At 44.3% G+C, this 27,813-nt stretch overlaps 2 protein-coding genes across 2 annotated transcripts in view; one reads left to right on the top strand and one right to left on the bottom strand.

Annotated features, from left to right (window-relative positions):
• Nucleotides 1-19,750, top strand: part of LOC141105726 (uncharacterized) — a 178,739-nt gene extending 158,989 nt beyond the window's left edge. The window contains exons 17-23 of the mRNA XM_073595788.1: nt 2,900-2,983; nt 3,113-3,220; nt 3,304-3,456; nt 5,073-5,198; nt 6,937-7,114; nt 8,381-8,467; nt 12,753-19,750. Coding sequence (XP_073451889.1) covers nt 2,900-2,983; nt 3,113-3,220; nt 3,304-3,456; nt 5,073-5,198; nt 6,937-7,114; nt 8,381-8,467; nt 12,753-12,820 — 804 coding nt within the window. The 3' untranslated portion in view covers nt 12,821-19,750. The remainder of the gene's footprint in view (nt 1-2,899; nt 2,984-3,112; nt 3,221-3,303; nt 3,457-5,072; nt 5,199-6,936; nt 7,115-8,380; nt 8,468-12,752) is intronic.
• The window catches only part of FAM204A (family with sequence similarity 204 member A), a 45,073-nt gene continuing 31,796 nt past the window's right edge, over nt 14,537-27,813 (bottom strand). Inside the window, exons 6-7 of the mRNA XM_073595789.1 lie at nt 18,597-18,709; nt 14,537-17,948 (exon numbers count right to left, since the gene is read on the bottom strand). Of these exons, the coding sequence (XP_073451890.1) occupies nt 17,897-17,948; nt 18,597-18,709 (165 nt within the window). The 3' untranslated portion in view covers nt 14,537-17,896. The remainder of the gene's footprint in view (nt 17,949-18,596; nt 18,710-27,813) is intronic.

Below are 27,813 nucleotides of genomic sequence, written 5' to 3'. Positions count from 1 at the left end.
AGCTCTATGGTCAGCTGGCTGAATCACCGGCTGCATTCTCAGGTTCCCTGTTGAGACAGGAGAGCCAGAGAAAAACACGGAAGACGGTGGGGGGGGGCATTCCCTGCCACTGCTTGTAAAAGCAGTCTAGAGGCTAATTAGCCGCTAGGATTGCTTTTACATGAAAGCCGACCGCTGGCTGAAAAGAATGATACCAAGATGATACCTAAACCTGCAGGCATCATTCTGGTATAACCACTCAAAGTCGTGAATGGCGTACCTGAAGACAAAAAAATGGTTAACAATAAAACACAGTAAACGGTAAAGTATAAAAAATTGCATACCTGAAAAGCAAACATGATAAAACATAATAACAATAAAACATTGCAGAATAGAATACAGTAAAAAAGAGCAGAACAATAGAGAGAGAATAGAGAGAGAGAGAACAATAAAACGACAACTATTTTTTTTTTATTTTATATATATATATATATATATATATATATATATATATATATATATATATATATTTTTTTTTTTTTTTACTTTTTTTTTGTAACTAACTTTTATAACTGTAACCAGTTCCAGGTTCGGGTCTCTCAAAATGCGATGGCATCTTGGGAGACCCTGTGAAAGTGTGCCTAGTCTGTGCAATGCTGTACCCTACACTAATACTCAACTAGTGTATGGTAGCGTTCAAAATATTCACCAATGCAAAGACCAGGATTGTCAGGACAGGAGGGACAATAATAGCGGGTGTCACGCCTATATCCGCGCTTGCTGCAGACACAACATCTTTTTTGGGGGGGGTTCGTTGGGTAGGGGTACTCGGGAGGACATAAAGAAAATGCCTCTCATGCAGCCGACTGCATTTGGTTGGGGATGTGAATGGGGGAAGTACGGGTGCTGCAGAAGTGGTGGGTTCCCAATTAGGATTGGCGAATGCAGCAGGAAGGGCATTATGGGCACGACGGGCCTGTGTTTGTCTTCTTGGTGGCAGCGGGACACTACTTGTGCTTGCCACCTCACCAGCTTGAACTGCACTTATGGGACTCGCCACGTCACCAAGTGTTATTGCAGTGCTGGTTTGACTACGACCGGGGTGTACTAGGCCGCTGGTGCTTGCCAGTTCACCAAAACGCTACCAAAAAAACTGTTAGCGAACGCAGGGATCAGGCCTGACTCTGCGAACGCTGCAGTTATGCGTTTAGTGTTTTGTAAGTGACAGTGATCGATCGATACTGCACTTGGGTGGGCCGGGCGGAGGGGCAAAACGCAGGTGCTAGCAGGTATCTGGGCTGATCCCGCTAACACTGCGTTTTTGGGAACCCTAAACTGCTGGGGACGCTAGTATAGATCTGATCGCATCAGATCAGATATTGATCAGTTCAGATACTATACCACTAAGGGAGGTGTACGGTGCGTGCGTGGGTGTTAGCGGTACTGGCGCTAATCTGACGCTGCCTGGGGAGACGCATATCACCGCCGGGCGATCAGGGGGCCTTTATTCGGTAATAAACGGCGTGTGCCCTGACACTATAAAAAATAAACGAACTAACCAGCAACACCCGTAACAGTTATACGGTGATCAGTGGTGAAAGGGTTAACTAGGGGGCAATCAAGGGGTTAAAACATTTATTAGGTAGTATATGGGGGTCCCTGGCGCTATAAAACGCTGACGGCGAACCTAAATATTTACCTCCCTAACTAGCGTCACCAGTGACACTAATACAGCAATCAGAAAAATGATCGCTTAGCGACACTGGCGACAGGGGGTGATCAAGGGGTTAAAACTTTATTAGGGGGGTTAGGGGGGTACCCTAGACCTAAAGGGGGCTAATACTAACTGCCCTAACACAGTAACTGTCACAAGAGTGGAGAGGGGTGATTGGGGGGTGATCGGGGGGCGATCGGGGGGGGGGGGGATCGGGGGTGTAAAGTATGCCTAGCATGTTCTACTGTAAGTGTATGTGTTGTGCAACTCACTCAGATGTCTTCTCTCCTCGGCGCCGGAACAGAAACTGCCGAACCGAGGAGAGATGACATCACATCCTCTGCATCTGTGTACTACACAGAGGCAGGGGAAGAATCTCATTGGCTGGGAGCGATCGCGAAAGGGGGGCACGATCGGATGGCCTCCCCCTCATCTCTGATCGCTGCCAGACCAAAGGCGACCGCCTTAGGCACCGGGGGGGGGTTCCGATCGGACCCCCCGCCCGGGGGAAGGCAATCACGTACCAGGTACGTGATTTTGCCTGCCCGTGCCATTCTGCTGACGTATATCAGCGTGAGGCGGTCGTCAAGTGGTTAAACTGTACAACTCAATTGAACAACAAACTGAAATCTTTTAGGTGGAGGGAAGTAAAAATAAAATAATATGGTTGCATAAGTGTGCACACCCTTACACTAATACTTTGGTGAAGCACCTTTTGATTTTATTACAGTACTCAGTCTTTTTGGGTATGAGTCTATCAGCATGGCACATCTTGACTTGGCAATATTTGCCCACTCTTCTTTGCAAAAACACTCCAAATCTGTTAGATTACAAGGGCATCTCCTGTGCACAGCCCTCTTCAGATCACCCCACAGATTTTCATTTGGATTCAGGTCTATTTTAATTTTTTGGTTTTACCCCCCCTCTAAAATATTTTATTCTGTTGTTCAACTGAGTTGTACAGTTTATAGCTCACATTAAAGGTGGAAAAAGTTCTGAAATGATTTATCTTTGTCTCATTTCTTTTCATCACAGAAACCTGACATTTTAACAGGGGTGTGTAGACTTTTTATATCCACTGTACCTAGCTTGTCTTAAGTGGCTTTCCCCTACGTGTCTTATGTGCATGGCACATGGGCTTGTTTATCATTTGATGATTTGTATTGGTTAGTGTAGATCATGTGATTGGAATCTCATTGTTCACAGGAGCTTTGTGTGTCTGTGACTCAGCAGCTGGTGGCCACCATTGTTCTACAGCTGGAAGGCAAATCCAAGATCAGCCAAATTCAGGTATGATAAAACATTCAAAACTGGGGTCCACCTATATTCCATCTTTGTGTAGGAATAAACATTTACCAAACCTTGTGTACTGGCCCCTATACCTGTACAATATCATTACTGTGTCTGTGTCATGTACAGGACTCGGTGTGGGAATTCTTTAGGAAGCGTTACATCCAAGAAGAGATCAGCCGTCGAGGATTGGAGGACTACCTGTGCGCGTTGAGGCGGTACGCCCCAGATAGTCAGGTCAGTGTTTAGGTCCACAATGGTCCAGCAGGAATTGGGAGCATTGGGCTGGGATCTGAACACTGTAGTGTCTTTGCCTGCAGGTTCTGCATCTGCTGGGATCAATACTGACACATGATCTGGATCCTTCCATACTGTGCTATGTCCTCCTCCATATAGAATCCCTCCTGGTATCTCCACTATCGGATTTGGGCCACTTCCAGTTCTTTCTGCAAAAGCACTACCAGTTCCTTGAGGTGAGTCCACGGAGCTGTTATTTGGCCAATGTTTGCACTCAGTCGCAGCTGGTGCTCAAAAAATTTTTTTGGGGGGGGGGGGGGCGAAAACAAACTGAGAAATTCTGAAACAAAAACATCAATTACAGCCTCAGTGTGCCATCAACTGCAGCCAACTGTGCCCAGCAAATGCAGCCAACTGTGCCCAGCAAATAAAGCCACTGTGCCCATCATGTGCAGCCAACTGTGCCCATCATATGCGGCCAACTGTGCCCCATCAATTGCAGCCTCTGTGCCCATAATATGCAGCCACTGTGCCCCACAAATGCAGTGAACTGTGCTCCAGCAATTGCAGCCTTTGTGCCCCCCCAGCCTGCCCGCTGTCTGCCTGGCACTTACCCCATCATGGTGGTGGGTCAGGCAGCAGGTCAGACGGCGAGCTATCGGACAGGTAGCGTGGCGATGGTTCAGTGTCCGTGCGTGTCTTCTTCCTGCTTTGCTAGGCGGCCAATGAGATCGCCTCTACCTTCAGCCAATCAGGTGCCCGGTATTACATCCAGGCCTCCTGATTGGCTGAGAGGCGGCTCTGTGTTAGCAAAGCAAATATTCATTTGCTTTGCTAACCCACCTGGGTGCACTGCGAGCGCAATGGTTTGCGCTCGCAGTGCACCTTTTTTGAAGCCTATTAAAACCTATGGCTCTAATCAGGTGCTTCAAAAACACACACACACACACCCCCCCCCGCCACTGTAATTCTGGCGCCCGAAAAGGTGCCAGACGCCTGAATAGGGGTGGCTACAGCGGCCATGGATAGATTCATGCAATGCATGAATCTATCCATAGTACACAGAGGGGTTGGCTGAAGAGAGGGGGCGGCGCCCGAGCGCCCCTAATGGACGCACCGCCACTGTTTGCACTTCTCTCCACTGTGTCCTTCTACTACGTTATGCTAAATGGTTTTGTCTCCAGTCTGGGAAGACAGAGCTCGTGTCTGTTTTATCCATACCAACCAACCACCTCCTCTTTTATGTAATCAGAACAAGCTAGAAAATTAAGTATGGATGTGGCACCTTTAAAGGCTAAGTCCACCTTTTACAGCAAAAATAATAAATTCACCCATATTTGCAGAAAAAGGTGGATTGCAGGTGTCAGGTTCCTACAGACTCCTCCTTCAGCTCTGTGTCTGTACCAAGGTACAGACTTTCAGCTGCAGGAAGTGTAAATGGGACTATGACTGTGGTGATTACCGTACTCTTGTTCCATTGAGAACTATAACTACATCTGCTGTGGCGGCAGATGGGACTTGTAGTTCATTCATTCACAGATCTCTGTGATTGAATGATGCAGTTTGTGGGCGGATCCCCACACAGCTGTGCTGATTTCAAAAGTGACAGCTTCTGCAGGGGAGAACCCCCACATGCTGTTTTATGGGATGCCTGTTTTGAGGGTGGGGAGAGACCTATTTGCACCATGTTACACGCTAAATACAGATGTAACATGCTGCAAAAGGTGAAGTTAGCCTTTAAATATTGGGTGTATTTAGAAAGAAAGGCACTTTGGGTATAGCAGAAAGGACAGGAAATCAGGTCATCGCATTGGGACTGTTCTTCAGACTTCATTGTAGTTTGTTCATACAGGAAACAGAGCGGGACAGTCTGCTGCTAGAGTTCACGGTCTACAGCGAAAAATGTGTATCTCCCTCCCGTGTTATGAGTTTTATACTACATCTGATTCTGCAGCATCGAGAACCACTCATCATAGAGGTAAGTGTGCATGGGGCTCATGTTCCTGTGCACAAGAAAGTATGCGTAGGTCTCTCTTGTGTACTGGTAAGCATGCACAGGACTTTTTAGCATACAGGTAATGGCGCACAGGGCTCTTAAATGTACAGGTGAGTGTGTGCAGATCGCTCATCAGTGCACAGGTAAGCATGTACAGGCATACCCCACTTTTAAGTACACAATGGGGTTTATTTACTAAAGCTGCAAAGTGCAAAATCAGGCTCACTTCTGCATAGAAACCAATGAGCTTCTAACCTCAGCTTGTTCAATCAAGCTTTAGTAAAACCTGGAAGCTCATTGGTTTCTATGCAGAAGTGAGCCTGATTCTGCACTTTGCAGCTTTAGTAAATAAAACCCATTGTGTACTTAAAAGTGGGGTATGCCTGTACAGGGCTCTTCTTGGGGTAGAGGTAGGTACAGGTCTCGTGTAGCGGTAAGTGTGCATAGGTCTTAGTGTAGAGGTAGGTGTGCCCAGGTGAGTGTGTGAAGGTCTTTCTTTAGTGCACAGGTAAGCACACACAGGTCTATTCCTGGTGTAGAGGTTGGTGTGCAAAGGCCTTTCCTTGGTGTAGAGGCAGGAGTGGATGGGTCACTTTAGTGTACAGGTAGGTGTATACAGGTCTCTCCCCAGTGCAGAGGTAAGTGTGCTCAGCTTTGTCTGGGTTAGTGGAGTGGTGGTGAAATTATAAAGGGAGGTTTCTAGGTCAGTAGAGCAGTGACAGAGTTATATGGGAGGTTTCAGTGTCAGTGTGCTGATGCCAGAGTTCTCTGGAACAGTGACGCAGTTATGCAGGGAGGTCTCTGGGTCATTGGAGAGGTAAACAAGGAAGTATCTAGATCAGCAGAGCAGTGACTTAATTAAATGGGAAGGTCTTCAACGGCTGCACGGTTACATCGAATTGGGAGGTATTGGCAAGACTGGTTGATGGTGGGCCTGGACCGCAGCAATGGATCACCAGTCTTCACTCCTGGAAGAGTCACCAACAGAGAATTCAGGCAAGTTAAAATTGCCTTAGGAAAGGCTTTTTTTATGTGAATGGGTGGGAGTCATGGGGGGACTGCCAAACAGGCAGAACCTTCCACTCATATTTGATTATCATCCCATTAATACACCTGATTCTGGTGTCTCCTTCAAATGAACTGAGAATCCTAAAAGTTCATATTTCTGCTGCATGCAAATATGTAACTTTGGATAATTTTCCCCAATAAAAAAACTGAACAAGTGGCGGTATGGGCTACTTTGTTTAAATAAGTTCTCATCTAATTTAATGAAGTGGCAACAATATGAGTGGGGGTCGTCAAGTCAATGGTGTTTTTTTTTGGCGGGGGGAAGGTCCCTGGGTTGGTGGTGGTATTAGATGTGAAAGTTGCTGCTGGTGGTGGTGTTATGTGAGGAGTTCTCTGTGTCCGTGGTGGGGTTCTATGAGGAGGTCTGTGAGGCAGTGGTGAGGTTATATGGGGGGAATCTAGGTAAGTGTCATTAAATGGGGAGGGCACTGGGATCTGTGATGATATAATATGAGGAGGTATCTGTGGTTGGTGGTGGTGTTATATGGCGAGGTCTCTGGCTTAGCTGTGGTGTTATATGAGGTCTCTGTTGGTGACTGAGTTGTATAGGGATGTCTCTGGATCAGAGGTGGTGGTGTTGGGAGATTTCTGGATGGGTACACATATAGTTTTCTCCACCAATCATGTTCTGCTGTGTTCCTGTCTCCACCAGTGTCAAGATGAGCTGTCCACCCACCTGAAGACCCAAACTGGCCATTTGACAGTGGAAGAGCTGGCCGGAGCTCTGGATGAGATGTGTCTCCGCACAGACAAAACACAGATGGAGTCTTTTATCCAGCGCTCTCTAACTCTGACTGGAAGAAACCTCATCACTCTCCACAGTTCTGCCCGTATCCTGAAATCAAGTTAAGGGCAGTGCAATTTTCTGGAAATCCAAATTCTAGTTCGCCTGCCCACTAAGACAGTGGTTCTCAACTCCTGTCTTCAGGACCCACAACAGATTTTAAAGTGGTTGTAAACCCACGAATAAAACAAAAAAAAAAAAAAAAAAACCTGCAAGACAAAGGCATAATAAGCTAGTATGCATAGCATACTAGCTCATTATGTATTACTTACCTTAGATCGAAGCCCCCACAGTGGTCCGCGTTCACTATTCCGGCCAGCGACATCGCTCCCGGAGTTACTTCCGGGTATCGCGGGCTCAGGCACTGTGATTGGCCGGAGCCATGATGAAGTCACTCCCGCGCATGCTCACGGCAGCCGTCGGTAATGCCACAGTCTAAATGAAGCAACGGCATGTACGTGCCATTGCTTCAGTGCGCATGTGCCGATGACATCAGCACATGCAGATACAGGGGATATCTCTGGTTTAGGAGATATCCAGCGTAGCTACAGGTAAGCCTTACCTATAGCAAAATGTGGTCGTAAAGGGTTTACAACCACTTTTAGTATTACCTTGAGGAGATGCAGACTAGAATACTGCAATCACTGAGCAGCAAATGATATCACCCGTCGTGTATTTCAGTTATCTTGCAATCCTGGCCTGTTAGTGGGTCCTGAGGACAGGAGTTGAGAACCACTGTACTAAGAGAACAATGCAGAGTCCCCCACCGCAGACTGAGGAGAATTGTAGATCATTGCCAATGTAATAAGGCATGAAAGGCATTTTCAGGACAGTTTCTAAATGTGTGAGGGGGTGGGGGTGGTCAAGGCATCAGTGCCTGCAGTCTCAGGAGCCAATGTACGGGGGTCACTGTCTGTAGGTTTTTGAAGCCCAATATTCAGGGTGGGAGGCAGCATTTGTAGATTTGGAGCCACTGCTGTATGGAAAGTCAGTGTCTGTGGATTTTTGCGCCAATGCTAAGAATGGGTGTCTGCAGAGTTTGGAGTCAATGCATAGTGGGTGGAGGTAAGCGACCATGAATTTTGGAGTAAATTTTCAGGATGGGAAGGAAGGAGTAGTGTCTGTGAACTGTGGAGTCAATGTATGGGTTGGGAGTCAGTGTCCATGGATTTTGGAGCAAACGTTTAGGGTGGGGGGCAGTGTCTGTTGACTTTAAAGCAAATGTACGGATGGGGGGGGGATGGTTTATACACTATTGTAATATATGATGTGCCGCTCACTGCTGTAAGGTTTCTTTATCGTGGCTTCTCAGAGATTGCAGCGTACCAGCTTGAGCGCATTAGACGGTGGAATAAGAATTTAGAAGTCAGCCAGCCAGACTCAGATCCAGGAAAAACAGGTAGGAATATTATTTTACCTCAGCCACATGGGGGCAGGGTACTTAACCACTTGCTTACTGGGGCACTTAAACCCCCTTCCCACCCAGGCAAATTATCAGCTTTCAGCGCTCTCACACTTTGAATGACTATTGCGCGGTCATGCAACACTTTACCCAAATAACATTTTTATCATTTTTTTTTTCACACAAATAGAGCTTTCTTTTGGTTCTTTAAACACTGTTGTTTTTTTTTATTTTTGCTAAAAAAAAAAAAACACTTTCCTAGTTTGTTGTAAAATTTTGAAAACGGGTAATTTTTCTCCTTCATCGATGGGCACTGATAAGGCTGCACTGATGATGAGGCACTGGTGGGCATTGATAGGTGGCACTGTTGGGCAAAGGTAGGTGGCACTGGTGGGCACAGATGAGGCAGCCCCGGCTCTCTGTGTGAGGGACTAATGACCCTCTGACAGAAGCCAACGATTGGCTTTTTTTTCCCCTCACGCTGACAGCTGATCATGTGCTAAGAGACCGGGATTGGCCCCTTACTCCAATCTGTGGTCAGCCAAGTCTCATAGACTCTGTGATAACAGAGCGTGCCCCACAAGGGGGCGTGCAGGCAGCTCATGCACGGAATATGACGGCCTCCCCAGCAATTAAGGCCTGCGCTGTAGCCATCATTCGGCTATAGCGTGGGCGGGAGGAGGTTAAAGGCTAAGTCCCCTTTTCCAAAACAAAAAACAGTAAATGCACCCATAATTGAAGCAAAAAAACATGTTGATATTATTTTTTTTTTTTTTTTGCAAATGAGCCTGCAAAGCGTTGCAACTGCATTCAGTGGGGCGTAGGTGCAATGCACATGCTTCTGCAGACTCTTCATTCAGCTCCCTATCCAAACCAAGGTACAGACTTTGTTAAGCTGGTCATACACCATACAATTTTCGTATTCAATTTTCTTTAAATTTACCTTCACTTATGTAGTGGAAGGGCCTGCCTGATTGCATACAAATAGCAAGTGTTTAGGTTTGACCTCATATTATATCATATTAAAGGAAAGTTGTACAAGAAAATGGTATAATGTATGGTCAGCCTGAACATTTTTTATTATATATATATATATACATACATACATACATACACATACACACACACGGTACGATTGTTGGCAGGGGATTGTCTGTTGACAGACTGTTGTCCTAAAATCTTACCGTTAGTACGCTCCTTTTGACAACTGTCCAATTTTCCGCCAACAAATGTTTGATGACAGGCTAGTAAATTTTCGGCGGACAACGGTTTGATTTAGATTTTCGTCTGGTCAGTACACAAATCCGTCACAAAAGTCGAAAGTACAAACACACATGATCAGAATCAATGCTCACCAAACACGAAATTAGCAGAAGGGGCCCAAAGGGTAGCGCTCAAGAGCTAAAATTCCTCGTAGTACATCACTACGTTTGTGTTTGTGGCACGACAATTGTGTACTGTTACTATGCAAGACAAGTTCCCGGCCCACGCCCTTTTGACAAAAATCAGATGCTCGGTTGGCCAACAATCGTACGGTGTGTACGAGCCTTTAGACCCAATACACACTATTAGAGTTTCTGCATATTTTTCTCTTCAGATTTACCAAAACCATATATACACATATATATATATATATATATATATATATATATATATATATATATTATATGGACACACACACACAGTGGTCTACACACCCCTGTTAAAATGTCAGGTTTCGGTGATGTAAAAAAAATGAGCCAAAGATAAATCATTTCAGAACTTTTTCCACCTTTATTGTGACCTATAAACTGTACAACTCAATTGAAAAACAAACTGAAATCTTTTTTTTTTTGGGGGGGGGGGGAGTAAAAATAAAAAACTACAATAATGATGGTTGCAAAAGTGTGCACACCCTTTTATAACTGGGGATGTAGCTGTGTTCAGAATTAAGCAATCACATTCAAACTCATGTTAAATAGGTGTCAGTACACATCTGCCATCATTTAAAGTGCCTCTCATTAACCCCAAATAAAGTTCAGCTGTTCTAGTAGGTCTTTCCTGACATTTTCTTAGTCACATCCTACAGCAAAAGCCATGGTCCGCAGAGAGCTTCCAAAGCATCAGAGGGATCTCATTGTTAAAAGGTATCAGGAGAAGGGTACAAAAGAATTTCCAAGGCATGAGATATACCATGGAACACAGTGAAGACAGTCATCATCAAGTGGAGAAAATATGGCACAACAGTGACATGACCAAGAACTGGACGTCCCATCAAAATTGATGAAAAGACGAGAAGAAAACTGGACAGGGAAGCTGCCAAGTGGCCTACAGCAACATTAAAGGAGCTGCAGGAATATCTGGCAAGTACTGGCTGTGTGGTACATGTGACAACAATCTCCCGTATTCTTCAAATGTCTGGGCTATGGGGTAGAGTGGCAAGACGGAAACCTTTTCTTACCAAGGAAACATCCAAGCCCAGTTAAATTTTGCAAAAACACATCTGAAGTCTCCCAAAAACAAGCGGGGAAATGTGTTATGGTCTCATGAAACCAAGGTTGAACTTTTTGGCCATAATTTCAAAAGATATGTTTGGTGCAAAAACAACACTGCACATCACCAAAAGAACACCATACCCACTGTGAAGCATGGTGGCGGCAGCATGCTTTGGGGCCGTTTTTCTTCAGCTGGAACAGGGACATTGGTCAAGGTAGAGGGAATTATGAACAGTTCCAAATGCCAGTCAATATTGGCACAAAACCCTCAGGCTTCTGCTAGAAAGCTGAACATGAAGAGGAACTTCATCTTTCAGCATGACAACAACCCAAAGCATACATCCAAATCAACAAAGGAATGGCTTCACCAGAAGAAGATTAGAGTTTTTGGAATGGCCCAGCCAGAGCCCAGACCTGAATCCGATTGGAAAATCTGTGGGGTGATCTGAAGAGGGCTGTGCACAGGAGAGGCCCTCGCAATCTGACAGATTTGGAGTGTTTTTGCAAAGAAGAGTGGGCAAATATTACCAAGTCAAGATGTGCCATTGCTGATAGACTCATAACCAAAAAGACTGAGTGCTGTAATAAAATCAAAAGGTGCTTCAACAAAGTATTAGTGTAAGGGTGTGCACACTTATGCAACCAGATTATTTTAGTTTATTTTTACTTCCCTCCACCTAAAAGATTTCAGTTTGCTGTTCAATTGGGTTGTAGTTTATAGATCACAATAAAGGTAGAAAAAGTTCTGAAATTTTTACTTATCTTTGTCTAATTTTCTTACATCACAGAAACCTGACATTTTAACAGGCGTGTGTAGACTTTTTATATCCACTGTATGTATTACAGTTATAAAGCCTGCACATGTTAAAGTGACCCTTCCCAATGTTCATGTAGGGTACTCCACTTCCCCCTCTCCAGCAGAATTTACTGACCTCTCCTTGCTCCCAGTCCACTCCAATGGCCTGCTGGGACCTAATATAATACCCAACACTTTCTAGGTATTGGGGAGCACATGACTCACTATCTGGGACCCTGTGATTGGCCCAGAGCTGTCATGTGCAGCTGAGTAAAGCTGGCCATAGATGGACCGAAATTTGGTCGGTTCAGCAGGGACCAGCCAGATTTCAATCTATTGCCAGTCCCGTTCACGAGAAGTCTATGCAATGATCAACTTCTCATGAAAAGTCTTGTTGGAAAATGTTGCTTCGATCGGCGCATGCAGCCAATCTGAGCCATGTATGGATAGCTTATGAATCCATATCTTTACTCTGCTTTATTTTCCGGATTAAAAGGTGAGTACATCCTGCTGGGACAGCGTCTAGTTAACTCTTACTTCATCCTGCATGGCCAGAATGTACAGGTAACACTAGATTATGACACACAGCCCCCGCATCCTGCTGAGGTTGTCCTCCTGTGTGGTTCCTAAATACCTCCCAATGCCTGAAAGATGTGGCAGCACATGACATGGGAAAAGAGACAAGTTAGCATACAGATTCCCCCTAATATTTCTTGTTTTGAGGTTTGTGAGAAGATCAGAGGATTTCAGGGTATTTTCTTGGAGTTATGCTTTAAATGATCAGTAGACAGCAGGTTTCTTCTTCTGTAATAACAAGTCTAGACTTGCCATCAGTACTGTTCTTAACATTACTGTTCTGCAGGGGGTGTCCTGCTGGAAACACGTTCATGATTCTCTTTAATAAATTTTATACATCATTCTGCAGAGGCCATCCTTCACATGTACATTTCCTGTATTATTGGCCCCCATGAGCTGCTGTACATGCATCACAGGTGACACTTTACCTTCACAGGAATGACAGACAAATTTTCTGATCTCCATATCCTGTGCAATATACTCCATCTCACCAAGATCAATTAGAGAGCGGAAGTCTCCGACCAACATTGCTGCACCAACTGTGGAGTCCTCCCAACGAGGCAGGAAGATTGTAATGTGTTTGTCAATATGATGGATGAAAATTTAGTCTCCAAATAAATCAGTGTTTAATCCTCAAATCGGGGGTCCTACATTTGGGAAGAGGAAAGTCTATTTCTCACCTGAATATCTGACGGTGTGGATTCGGTTGCTACACCACCCATGGGTGATTTCAGAATTCTAGTAAATGTAAAATAGACCAGAGATAGAGAGAAAGACACAGGAAGAAAAAAAACTGGCAGCACCAAGGAGACCAAGATAGGAATGTTATCAGGGGCAACAAGGATTCGAGGAGAAGGTAGAAGGACCAATGTAGAATAAAAGCTCCAGCACCCTGGATAAAAGATAAATCTGGGAGAACATTACGTATACAAAGTGTCGTCTCTTTCACAGTCACATTAGTATTTGCACCAGAGGAGCTCACAGCCTAATGTCCCATCACAGTCACTTATTATACATTTATATAGCTCTGATATATACCACCATGATATGCAGAGGATACTGAGCAAGCCACAGTTTTTGCACCAGAGAAGCTTCACTCCAATAACCCCAGCATAGTCACACTAGGATTATCATCGTCCATGTATATAGCTTGGAGATTATCCAGTGTTTGTACAGAGAACATGGAGCCCAAGATTATTATTTAAAGTGGAACTTCACTCTCCAAATTAACATGGATCATTTTTAATCCACATGCTGATAGGACAGGATATTATATTTACTTGTTTTAGGCTGGGTTCACACCATCGCCGCATGAGGATCACAGCAGGGGTCCGGCGCGTCCCGATTCACAGTTTCAGGTCCGATTTCAGCCCGAATTTTTTGCTAAATTCGGACCAAAAGACGCACAGAGCTCCTGTGCAATTTTGCAGCAGAGTTATGCGAACTGGCTCCATAGAGAGCTGGTCAAAATCTCCTGCTATTGCGAATTGGATGCATAGATTCCACATCCAATTTGCAATGGTGTGAACCTAGCCTCGAACCTTTTTTTTTTTTTTTACATTTCTTCAGTTACTTCCTGGTTTCTTGCCTAGGCAAATTATGTCATACATCCCAGGAGTCTTCAGGATGGGAGGAAAGGAGGAGGTCGTCTCAGCTAAGCACACTCTCCTGCATGCATACTTGAGCCAAGGGCAGGAAGTAAATGCTACACGAATCATTTGCTCTTACTAGGAATAGCCACGGCCAGAAATGCTAGGAGGATTTTTTTCAAAGGGATTTCTCAACAAAATAAAGCAGGGAGACATGGGTGGATGGGTGTTTGCTTTGAATAATAACATTGAATCAAATAGTGTTTGTGGTGCTCACAGGCAGTGAAGATCCACTTTAAACTCAGAACTTTTCACATTTATATAGTTCTAACATATAGAGCAGTTATGGGTATGTGAGCCAACAAGAAGCACAGCATGGGATGGGGAATGTTCTATACTATATGGGAATTGGAACATGTGTGTGAATTTTCAGGCCTCTGGGTTGGATGATTTGACATTAAGCACAGCATGGGATGGGGAACACTTTTTATTATCAGGAAACTGGAATGTATTTGTCAATTTGGGGGCTCCCGCAGTGTTCCTGAGGCTGCTGTGTAGAGTTTATGTGCTACATTTATACTGTATCATCTGGTTTTGATGCAGATTTGCAGAAATAAAAAATAGACTGCGGTGAGGTTTGTATACACTTTTGTTTATTACATGAAAAGGTTACACTGTCACAAACCTGGGCACTGCAAATCGAGAATATGTTGGAAAAATCCCTACTGAAAGTTAACTCGAAATTCTGCGGTGCTTTTGTGACACACAGGATACGTGATGCAATGTTTTCCACATGCAGGTCTGACACGTGTATACAATATAACCAGTGATCTGCCTCACTCTTCAGCCTTGCTGCCTCTACTCTGGATAGGACAAATCAATACAAATCAAACACACAGTGGAACACTTTGTAAAAAAAAATCTATCAAAAATGTAATATGCAATGCACATCTAAATTCACACCACCATCTACAAAGAACGGTCCAATGCACTGGCAAAGGTGCACACTGGAGAAAGAGGGCATGCCTCTTGAAACGCATCGGCAGATGATGCACACCGGCGCTCCAAAGAAGAGGAAACGTGTTGGCAGAGGACACACATTGGAGCTCTGAGGAAGTGGGAATGGCCCCTTGAAACACGTCAGCAGAGGATGCACACCAGAGCCCTGAGAGGTGCTGGAAGGATAGAGACATTGGAGTTATGAAGTGGATCCCCCTGTTGGTTGTGTGAAATTTTTGTGCATTTCATATGACATTTTTATTTTTTATTGACGCGGTCTACACAAATCTGGATGCCTGTGTTTTCTGAGTGATCAGTAGGTACAGAAATATGGATGGCTTAAGGTACACTCAGGCATTAACTTTTAGATGTAAAAGTCAAGCCTTGCCCTGCCCCTAGAACATCCAAATCCCTATACTGGTCCTTTTAGTAAAAAAGGATTATAAAAAAAAAAAGTGTATCAAATAAGTTCTATCTCAGCTGTTGCAATTGGGTTCATTCTTTTATTTTTTCCTAACACAGCTTATAAAAAAAAAAAAAAAAGTAATTGTGACTTATCTGTAAATTCCTTATCTTGGAGTACAGTACATGACTTTTATTCATAGACCATGTGTTTATATGCAGGCTACCTTCAGGCAACTGGACACTGGCAAAAAAAAAAAAAAAAAAGTTGTTAGGAACACCCCTACTGCACACTCCTAGAACCCTACTCACTCCATGAGAGACTCCAGCTTTTATGCAAACCATAAGGAATGACCACAGAAGACAAAAGGGATGATCCTGTACTGTACCCCAAGATAAGGGCATTTAAAAGCAAGTCAGAATTCCCTTATACCGTAAAAGGACTTGTATTCATAAACCATGAACATTGCCAAGCAATAAAATGAGGGGACAACACCACAGCAGAACTGTCAAGAGGCCCACCAAAAACACAAGGGTTAAAGAACCTGAAAACACTCAAGATGACAGCTTGAAGCTTGCCTCAGCTGAGGCCTGAACATCTACCTGGTCGAACTCGTGAATAGAGGGCCAGGCGGCAGCCTTGCAAATCTAGGATACAGATGTTCAATTCCGAAAAGCCCAAGAGACACCAACAGAACTGCTGGAATGGGCTCTAATAGAGAAAAGGAGGAACCCTTTTCTTTCAGGGTGCAGGCCCTGCAAATAGGTTGCTTGATCCACACGGCAATTGTGGCGTGGGAACCAGTATGTCCTCTAAGATGGCCTGCAGGTAACACAAAAAGGGACTTCGTTTTGTGAAAAGAAGCCATGGCTGTTTGGAGCAGGACATTGAGGTAGATGGGAGAGAAACCAAGTTGTTGAACCTGGAGATCCACCATGCCAGGGAGATTTTGGTCTGGCTGGAAAGACATATAGGAAGATCTAGAGCATGGATCTGCTTGTTCCATGGAGGTGAGGATGTGTAGGGACCTGGAGCATTACATGTACCTGAGAGGGATTGGTGTCATAATAGGACATTGTTCCAGGACAAGGGAACTGCTGTCACCCTGAGAGGTGTTCTGAGATTCCAGTAAGCCGTCAGCAGAACACATGCTATTCATTAGTTTTGTCTCAGCTCCCTTGTGCCTGTGATCTCCCATTGCTTAAGTGAGGGGATCTTCGATGGTGTACTCACAGAATGGGCGTGTAAGGAATTGGGTTTTGCATGTCTGAAATGCAGAAGCCACTATAACTCAGGACAGGGGCAATACAAGGTGTCTGCGTTTTGCAACAGATATGGCAGGCAGAAAAAAAAGTCTTCATTCTCAGACTAAGATGGCATTAAAGAAAAAAACAAAAGCCAAAATTTAAAAAACATATGGCGCGAAAGCTGTGAACTAACAAACACAATAAAAGGAATAATTCCCGATTCCTCTGCCTATGAATCCACACTGTGAGCTCAGCAGTGCTGATTGTGTATTGATAGCTTCGAACCACTCCCAAATTACCTTATCGAGCTGGACCTCTTAGGTGCCCAGGCTTTGCCATCCACGTGGGCATACCCCAAGAGGATTCTGCAGAGTTCGGGAACCATAGAAATGGCCCAAGGCCCTGGACCTGTAACAGCACTCTGTGGATAACTACACACATTTAATTTTGTGCCAAGGTGAGTGCCTAAGGCAGAATCCAGTGGACAAAGCAAACATTACAGATTGGCCCCACATAGTGGGGTCCAAATATGGTTCCTCAAGGTACAGCACTAAGGGTTAATCCAGAACCTGCTAGATAGCCTAGGGCAATAAACACTCAGATCTTAATAGAAGTGTCAGAAGAAAAAAAAAATGGTTAAAAAGGAAATAGCCTCCAAAAAGGAGAAGTCCATCATCTAAGGACACTAGAAAAATATAACCTCACCCACACCGTCAGACTCCATATTAGCATGCAGTAAGGGCCACTCTAACAAAGTATCCTGCATATAAATCAGTCAATGAATAAAAGGTGTTGTGTTCTGTACTGTATAGCTGAGATGTGAACGTTTAAAAGTGGATTCACTGTGCTCCAGTTGATACAAAGTTTGTCTCAGACACGTTTTTTATTAATCCCTTAGCCCCATAGTGTACACCTGCGTACAGAAGGTTCATTCAGTATTTTCAGTGAATCATGATTCTAACACACCACCATCACTGAAGACAACCCGTTTATGGATTTTCTTATCATGGACTCAGATTTGTGACAGGTACACATTAAATTCATGAAATAAGAGACTGCTAAGGCCTGTCCTCCATACAGATGGTGTTTGCTCCAGAAGGATCATTGAAGAGTGTTTATGGATTCCCATTCTTGTGTTACAGGTGGGAAAGGAGAGAGATGAACAAATGACACTGAATGCTGCTCTGTGTAACAATAATCAGCTAAAGCAATGACAGAGTATAAACTACAGGAAAAAAATAACTACGTGGGAACCCAGCAGAGTCCCTTTCTAGTTATCAGTTATATATACACATTTCTATGTAAATATTGCACCATCTTACACAGTGCAGTGCTGTGCACACTACATATATCCCATGTTGCTTTTGGTTTCCCATCTTTTCTTGGCCTCAAACCTAAAAAGAAGAATACAAGAAGTGAAAACCATATAGGTAAACATACAGTCAAGCCACTTATAGAAAGATGCACGGTGATCACATTCTATCCACATGCCACATACAGAGACACGGGAGGATCACATTCTATCCACATACAGAAAGACACAGGGGAGGGTCACATTCTATCCACATGCCACATACAGAGACAGAGGAGAGTCACATTCTATCCACATAGAGACACTGGGGAGGGTCACATTCTATCCACATATAGAAAGACACAGGGGATGGTTCACATGCCACATACAGAGACACAGGGGCAGGTCACATTCTATCCACATGCCACATACAGGGTCACATTCTATCCACATGTCACATACAGAGAGACATAGGGGAGGGTCACATTCTATTCACATACAGAAAGACATAGGGGAGGGTCACATTCTATCCACATACAGAGAGACATAGGGGAGGGTCACATTCTATCCACATGCCACATACAGAAAGACACAGAGGATGGTTCACATGTCACATACAGAGACACAGGGGATGGTTCACATGCCACATACAGAGACACAGGGGATGGTCACATTCTATGCACATGCCACATACAGAAAGACACAGGAGCAGGTCACATTCTATCCACATGCAGTGTGTTCGTGTCCTCACCCCCAGGGCAGGTTCTTCTGCTTCTTCCTTGCTCCTTCCTGAGACGACTCCTGCTCTTCTCTGGCTTTTTTGTACTTGTGACAAGACGCGGCTTTGGTGATCTTCACAGCCAACTGGAAAGGGAAGTCACAAACTGAGTGAACACAGAGCCAGGGACAGACAGTAGTCACAGTGTATAAAACAAATCATATTGCAGAATAATCAAGAAAATGCTGGGCATTGAACTAACTCTGGTTTATATTTGGACGTGTGTAGAAAAGAAAAAAACCTATAATCAAAATACAGGTATTTAGAGTCAAACTTCTCCTCAATCTTACCCTTTTCTGCGCAATAAAGCATTTCGTTTAACGGAGTTATGCTAGGAGTATCAATATTGTTTTTTCATGAGCTCACTGGGGCGAAGGAAAACAAGGAGACTACCGTGAGGACACTCTATTTACAGTCATTTGGTACTGTGAAACCTGGGTGCCCTTCAATGGGTAGTGTCCTCTGGTGAGTGCAGCACATAAGGGGGGGCATGAGAGTGACACGAAGAATTTGCTTGGATTTATGCACGTTTTCTGTTGCACTTTTTTCACTTCCAAATATATGGAAATTTCATGGACTTTACTTGTATTTATGGACTTTAATTATGTTACTATTGGAATACCTTAATGAGCTATTATTGCACTTTGCTTATGGTATTTGTACTTGCATTTAGCCTAAGTTGTTGTAACTTTGGAAAGTTGTTTATGTTTTTTGTACATACCACTTTAATTTAATATTGTTTACATGATTACACACTAGCAGCGCCAATTCCATTTACCCATTATTGTTTATCATTGTGGCCATTCACCATTTAGTGCTTGGCATATGTGGAGGCAGCAGCCATTAGAGTTTTACCTTTGTCCATAGCGTGGAACCAATTTATATTTACAAAAGTTGTAAATGACAGCCCACTCCCTCCCTCCTCCTTCATGCCCACTAACCAGCTAAACACAATGGGGATGGGATTTTACATGTAGATTGATGGAGGCTTCACCTCCCTCTTATTCCAAGACGCAGAAATCTGCCAAGATCATGTTACTGCCTAAAAATAAAGATTTGATTTCAAATATATTTTTGTATGACAATTTAAAAAACAGTTTATTGATAAAATTTATTTTTACTCTGTATTCCAAAGACTTTTTTTTTTTTTGAACATGTGACCAGCAGCAGAGGACTAGAAGTTCCTCCCAGTTTGCTGGCCTTCGTGAAAATATTTCTTCCTTTCCAAGTATTGAGGGCCAGTTCACAAATATTACTAACTCTTAATATTAATGTTTGGGACCTGTCTGTCCATTGTGTCATCAACTACATGTCTTCTTCATTTGCTCTCCTGGCTTGTCTGTTGGGTTACTAATTTTTCCCTGGCATACGAAGACTCTATACAGCTTTCATAATGCCCATTTCCTAATAACAAATCATTTGAATACCTACAAGAGATAGCCTCACAATTATATATAAATCACTTCTTAGAGAAGTCTTGGCTACAGGCCAGGGGTGAAAAATGAGGCGGTGTGTGTGCCTCCATAGAGCTCGGCTTCCCTCCAGGATATGCTAACCAAAATAGTGTAGCACATATCTGGTGGTCTTCAAAAAGGCACAAAGACTCTGCATACAAGCATTTCATTTGATGAGGATGATACTTTACATAAATATCCCTCGTGGAAAAACCACTCACAAACCCATTCCTTCACTTTTATAAAGGAGAACTACGCATCTTTATATAAAGGAGACCTGAAAAAATATTGTGAGAAGATGAAAACCCCAAATATAACCCACAGTGACGAATGAAAAAAAAAAAAAAAAAAAATTACCCATCTTTCAGGAACCCATAAAGTGCTAAAGGCGTTCCCTTTGGCCATCTTGTATAGGTCAAGAGGGCAAAGATGGCTCCCTATTATCCCTTTAATACAACCATTACCCCATCACAGCCCCTCTCTAGTCGCTTTTTGGCCAAGATCAAGTGTAGTATCTGTCCTTAGCAATTGACGGGGACAGAATGCCAGTGCCTTTTGTTGTGTGGAAGGACCAGTTAGTAATTCCTGATGTAATAAGGTGCATATGGTGGGAAGGATCCTCCCGGGTTGTGGCCTTTGGGTCTTTTACCTCTCCTCAACTAGGGAGTCCCTTGTCATGCCTTACCCCAGTCAGGAGCCTTGTTCTCCAGAGTGTTCAGGGATTGAGGCCCTTCCTCTACAGAGGTTTTGCCATTGCTATACCCTTGTGTACTGCGATTTCATGGTTCACAAATTTATTTATTTTTTTTCTTTTAAAAGGGGGCTTGACAAGCACTCTGCTACGAGGCTTGGAAAAAAACCCAGTCCTTCTCCACCTTTCTTTTACTCCAGGGGAGGCAAACTCAATTTAATTGGGGGTCACAGCAGTATTGTTGCCCTCAAAGGGCTGGTTGTATCTGGAGTGTGCTACATACAGAGTGTAGGGCTCAGGAGTATTTTACATGCAGAGTTTAGGGGTGCGCTATGCACACTGTGCAAGCCCAAGGCTTCTGTGTTTACAAGTGACAGTGGGGAGCGGGAGCAGAGGACGAGAGCCGGAGGTGGCAGAATGGAGTTCCACCACGTTCCAGTTGCAAGACTGGGTGTGAGGGCCACATGACAAGGCTTGGAGGACCGGATTTGGTTCACAGCCTTATGTTCGACATACGTTTTACTCTTTCCTTCAACTTATTTCACCACTAACCACCAGTTTGTATTAGTTACCGGATTAATATAGAATACCAAATGACTACTTACCTGCGTCAAGCCCATCACATTTTTTATAGCCCTCATCAGCAAACGCAATGTCTCAATACCTTGTCGCACCACCCCTACAACCTATGAGTACTCTTAAAAGGATTAGTCCAGCCTGAGCTTTTTAGGCTTGGCTTCTATGGGTCACAGCAGTGCAATTAGTTTAGGTCTGAAGTCCACTCTCTGCTGACGTCACTGCCTTCAGTCGAGGCACCACGTCATCCCGACTTCCAAGTCTGGATCCGCCAGCTGCCTTGGATTGATGGCAGTCTCAGTGAGCCTCCTCTCGATCCAGGGAGGTTGCACGAGAGACTCAGCTGTCCGGGACTCTCCCTTCCTCATTGGTTGAGACAACAGCCAAGCGCCATTGGCTCCCGTGGCTGTCAAAGTTAGTGAGCCAATGCGGGGGTGGGTCGCTGTTCCGTGTCTGACTGTACGCAGGGAGCTGCGGCTCAGCTCAAGTGCCCCCATAGCAAGCTGCTTGCTGTGGGGGGCAGTTAACAGGAGGGAGGAGCCAGGAGCGTTGAAGAGGGACCTGAGAAGAGGAGGATCTGGGCTGCTCTGTGCAAAACCAACTGCACAGAGGAGGTAAGTATAACATGTTTGTTATTTTTAACAAAAAACAAAACAAGACTTTACAATCACTAACATTTAAACCAATAAAATTCTTGTGAAAAGAAATGATCTGTGTAAATTTATACAGACAGGTTCACTAACAGCCAGATTTTTATTATAATGATGCATCTTTTGTGATCTACAAGTTCTATGAAAGATTAATTTTAGGAAAGACTGCCAGTAACTTAACGCAAAGTTTTCAAAAGAGAATTGGCACAAATTGCTGGATCTAAACTTGAATTGTTGTACGTTTTCCTCCTGACGCCAGAGGAGATCCGGAAGCCGCACAAGCAGTTGAACCTGGCCCAGCAATGCAGCATTTGTTAATAGATGAGACAGAAATAAAGGGAAAATAGAGGAAAAAAAATAAATTTGCCATGTTGTTTGTCCCAATTGCAGCAGCACAAACAGTGAATGGCGAGTGAAAGGAACAGACCACTTCCCCTCCAGGGCTCGCACACTGCGGTCACATTACCTCTTCACCGGGAGAAAGGAAGCCGCAGCGTCTGGATATATCTACGCTCTCACAGAGCAGAGAGATACAAAGCATTATACAACCAAATTCTTTTGTAGAAAATCCTCAGCACTTTTCACACAGAACATCCAGTATTTTGCTGCATTTTAATTAAGGTGTCTAAACATTATCGCAGAGAGCTGGAAATTGGTCCGAGGCTGCGGAGAAGAAAACTAAGCTCTAAAGGCTTTTTATCACTATATTTCAGGAACCAAGGGTGTAAAATGTTCTAATTTGGGCTATATTAAAAGCCATAAAAGGTCTTTCAAAAAGATTAATGGTACTTTGCTTGGATATAAGATAAGGGCTTTAGCTGGTTTCAGAAGCTGGGCCTGGCTGTTCCCTCGAGGCGATCATCTTTACAGCCACTTAGAAGATTTGTGAAAGCAGCCGCGTAACCTCCAGCCAATACACAGCCGCGATGGAGAGTTTTCCTCTCTCTCCTTTAAATTCCTTTCAATTTTACAGGTTTAAAGTGTGTAAATCATCTCGGACAGACACAATGGGTGCCGCTTGTAACATATCACGCCGCCACCTCCCCTTTCACATCCTGGGAAAATACACACACGGGATGTCACAGAAGATGTGTGGCACATCAATGGGTCCGGGCTTGTCAATTATGCTTCAAAAATGACAAAATAGAAAAAAGCAAACAAGAAGCATTTCAGGGGAATGTAAAGCTTGCTCGTACCCTGTTCAGACGCACAGCGACAGAGGCGATTAAACATTAGAAACACACAGCATGTAAGGGGACCTAGAGATCACATGCCCATTAAAACACCTTCTGAAGCTCTACTGGGGCAGCCCGGACATTTTCGGGCTCCCGGAACAGACATCCAAAACTCCGTCCGCAGATACAGCGGGTATGGCCCTTCAAAAATGAAGACATTACTATTTTATTTTTATCAATATGTTTATTATGTCGACAGTTTCTGATTGTCTTAACTTGAGCTCAACATTAGTGTCAGCCGCCGTTACCTTGGAGACGGCAAAGATCAAAGCGACAAAAAAAAAAAAAAAAAAGCTCTCAATTGTCTGATTAATCAAGTCAGCAAACAGCTTATTCCTTTTAGGCTGCACGCACGTATGAAAATGAGATTCCGGGAGCGCGGCTTTGTGCAGATTTGTTCATTCTTATCAGAACAAAGCCAGAGGCAGCCTATTTCACGGATCATTGGCACTGTCAGGCCTGGTGCACAGAATGGGTGACAGCCCCTTATTCTGAGGCTTGAGTAAAATTAGCAAAAAAGTCGGCACAAATTACCCCCTCATCTTTTTAGTAATATGACATTATTCTTTTTTTTTTTTTATCCATTTTTCAATTTTTGTCACACTTTTTCTAACCCCCCCCCCCCAAACCTCCATCATCCCCCAACTATTCTAAAACACCCACCAGCCCTCTACAATACAGCCTAAAACCCGGGATATGTGGGAGGAACTGAGCGGTCTTCAGAGAGAACAGGGCAATCAGCACCCATCCTCAAGAGAGTCACAAGAGGGTAGTCGGCCCACATCCTAAGAGGCTGAAAGTGTCAGTTGGCACCCACCCTTCCAGAGTCACAAGAGGGTAGTCAGCAGCAACGCCACAGAGAGGCAGTAGAGGGCAGGACAATCAGTACCCTTCTATTCTTCACAGAGGCAGAGGAGCCCATCCTCCAGAAATGCAGAAGAGGCCAGTTAACCCCAATCCTCTAGGGCAGTCTTTTTCAACCTGAGGTGCCTTCAGGTTTCTTTAGGGTTGCCTTAGCAAAATGCCTACAAATTGGCCAAAAATTGTACACCAGCAAGCATGTAGATAAGCCCGCATTTTTGTTACACAAAGCCACAGGTTTTCATTGTGTACCATTTCAACCTTTAAGCAGCCGACACCCTAACAACCAATGAATAATCAATTTGTTGATAAGGACGATGTCTGGGGCCTTCAGAGCATCCTTGTTGCCCCCTCCCCTGCCCCCGTCTGTCAGCACTGGGGTAACATTAGCTGAGTGAGGGAGAAGAGAAACATCAGAATACTAGTAAGTACTAGTGTGTAAAAGGTTTTGGAAGAATAAATTACCTCTAATGTTGGGTGACCCATGTGTGTGGATGTTGCTGTATAATGCAAAATTATTCGTTTCGTTTTTTAAATTTTAGAATGGGGTACCTCGAGATTGTGCAGGATTTTAAAGGGTGCCTTGACTGACAAAAAGGGTTGAGAAACACTGCTCTAGGGAAGCAGAAAAGAACAACACCTATCCTCCAGAAAATACAGCAGAAGGCAGTCATTGTATATCCTCCAAAGCGACACGAGAGGGTAGGTAGCAACCAGCATCCAGACAGGCAAAAAAGGGCAGTCAAAGAAACAGAAGAGGGCATCCAGTGCCCATCCCTCAGATAAAGAGGGCAATTGGTCACCCATCCTTCAGTAAAAGAAGAGATCATTCAGCACCCATTCTCCAGGGAGTCTGAAGAGGGTAGCCAGTGCTCATTCTTCTCGAGAGGCAGGAAAGGGCAGTCACTGCCCATCTTCCAAAAACACAGAAGAGGGGAGCCAGCAGCTATCCTCCAGACATACAGAAGAGGGCACACTGCACCTACCCTTAAACAGGAAAAAGGGGCCAATCAGAACTCATCCTCCAAAAAGCAACAGAAGAGTAATCAGCACTCTCCAGGAAACCTATACTCCAGAAAAATAGAAAAAAGGGCAGTCGGTGGCCACCTTCCCAAAAAGTAAAAAAAAAAAAAAAAAAAAAAAAATCAGAAGAGGACCGTTCACACTCATCCTCCAGGGAGGCAAAAGAGGGCATTCAACACCCTTCCTCACAAGATGCTGAAGCGGGCAGTCAGCATCAATCCTCTAGACAGGTAGAAGAGGGGAGTCAAAACAGAACAGTCAACACCCATCTTCCAGGAAAGAGGTAGTCAGCCCCCACCCTCCAGAGAGACAAAAGAATGTAGTCAATGTCCAGCCTCCAGAGAAATACAAAAGGGTAGTCACCCCCCATGTGCCAGGGAGTCAGAAGAGGGCATTCAATACCCATCTCCCAGAAAACCAGGAGAGAACAGTTGGTATGAGACCAGGCAAAAGGCAGTCAGCACCCAATCTCCAGAGATTCAAAAGAGGGCAGTCAGCACCCATTCTCCAGAGAGATGGAAGAGGGCAGTTGGTGCATACCTTCCAGAAAGACAGCAGTGGGCAAGATGTTCCCACCCTCCAGAGAGGCAGAAGAAGGCAATGTCCATTCTGCAGAGAGGCAGAAGGCAGCAGTCAATGCCCATCTTCCAGAGATGCAGGAGAGGGCATTCAGAGCACACCTTTCACAGAGGGCAATTAGCACCCTTCTCCCAGGGAGTCAGGAGGGTAATCAGTCACCAATCCTTCACAGAGTCAAAAGAGAGCAGTCAGCACCCTTCTTTAAGGAAAGCAGAAGAGAGCATTCTTCAACCTCGGGGTAGACCACTAATAGCCTTAAAAAACATCCAAGAGTGTGAATTATTAATCAGAGAGTAATTGGCTACCAACCTCCAGTGAGACAGAAGGTGGCAGCCAGCACTCATCCTCTAAGGAGAAAGAGAGGGCAGTTGGCCCCACTTCTTCAGAGAAGCAAAAAGGGCAGTCAGCATCCATTCTGCAGAGAGGCAAAAGAGGGTAATCAGCATCCATCGTCTTAGAAATCAGAATCAGTCAGCACTCCTGAGAAATAGATGAGGGCACTATGAGAGAGAAAGAGCGTGAGAGAGAGAGAAAAGTCGGTGCCCACACACCAGCAAAATAGAAGAGTGTAGTCACTGCACACCCTCAAGAAGCGCAGGCGAGGACAATCAGTGCTCACCCTCCACAGAGGCAAAAGAGGGCATTCAGTGCTCACCCTCCAGAAGGGCAGAAGAGTACAGTCAGCACCCATTCTCCAGAAAAAAAAAAAAGGGGCAGTTGCTGCCCCCCCCCCCTCAAAGGAGGTAGAAGAGGACAGTCTGTGCCAGGCAGGCAGAAGAGGGTAGTCAGTCGATGCACACCCACCAGAGAGGGCAGTAGTGAGCAGAGAGGTAGAAATGCACAGTCAGTGCTCACTCTCCAGGAGGGCAGTCAGCATCCATCTTTCAGCGTCAGAAGACGGCTGACAAGACTACTCTCTGGAAAAGGGTAAGAGGGTAGTCACAGTGCCCATCCCCCAAAAAGTCAGAAGAGAACAGTCGGCACCCATCCTTCATAGTGGAGGCAGGCAGTCATCACCCAACCTCTAGAAAACGCAGAAAAAAAGAAGTCTGGCTGCCGGAGTCCATAAAAATGTAATGGTGTGATTGCACACTCATAACAACTGCACCTCACTGCCAGTGACCTTTGTTTGTGCCGTACTCTTCACCATTTCCAAGAAGAGAATAATAATGAGTGCACACATACTGCTCACCTTCTTTGCTTCTATGTCTTCACTGGATAGATCAGTAAAGGATTCCTCTGGTGAGCCAACGCTGAGCGCACCAATCCAGGAAGCACCCACTACTAGGGACGCATCTGCACACAACCTCCAGATCCATGCGTGTGCTTCACTCGTCTCTCAATCATTCCACAAGAGTTTGGAGCACAATAACTGTGATGTTTTCAGCAATTTCTTTATCTCTCTTCTTCTAAGTAAGAAAGCTTATTAACACGCTTTGAACTTAAAATCACATTTACAATAATGTGCCATCAACAGTTTTATAAGCTAATTAGAAAAAAAAAGATTAATTAATGACTAGCCTGCTAATAAAATGGCAATCAGGAAGAAAGAAACCAAGGGTGCTAAGCTTCAACTACCACCAATTAAGAGCTAATTACAAACAAATTATATATGTGTTTTGCTGTGGGCTTTAATTTACTAAAATGGTTTTAATTAAAAGAGAAAACATGCTGATTAATTTGACTGCAGTACAGTATAAACCGAGCATTGTCTTGTGTTAATGAGTCTTGTAGAAGCCAAATCTGCCTGTGAAGCAGAAGCAACATGGAAACGGGAACGAGTTCTTGTCTACATTATCAGATGTTGTTATTGCGCAATCAGAGGTCACATGACCCTGGCTATTCATCCATACATACACCCCAGCAATTTACCAACACATATACCCCTGGAGAGGACAGGGTAGGACCAGCACAGTACTACTGTTTATGCTTTGCTTGCGAGTGGAGAAAGAAATGTAAAAATCAGAAGGAGATGAAGCAAGTCCAGGACCCTCAATTCAAAAAATAAGTGACCTGCACATGTTCTGTTGGGTGTCAGTGCAAACAACACTGAATTCTAAAATGACGATTTCCTGTCCTGGAAACATGCTTATTTATATATGTAAAGAATGCACAGTGGAC

Source organism: Aquarana catesbeiana, linkage group LG08 (assembly GCF_042186555.1).
Source record: "Aquarana catesbeiana isolate 2022-GZ linkage group LG08, ASM4218655v1, whole genome shotgun sequence".
NCBI classification, from domain to species: Eukaryota; Metazoa; Chordata; class Amphibia; order Anura; family Ranidae; genus Aquarana; species Aquarana catesbeiana.
Note: the sequence above shows the minus strand (reverse complement) of the source record. Positions and strands in the feature narration are given on the sequence as shown.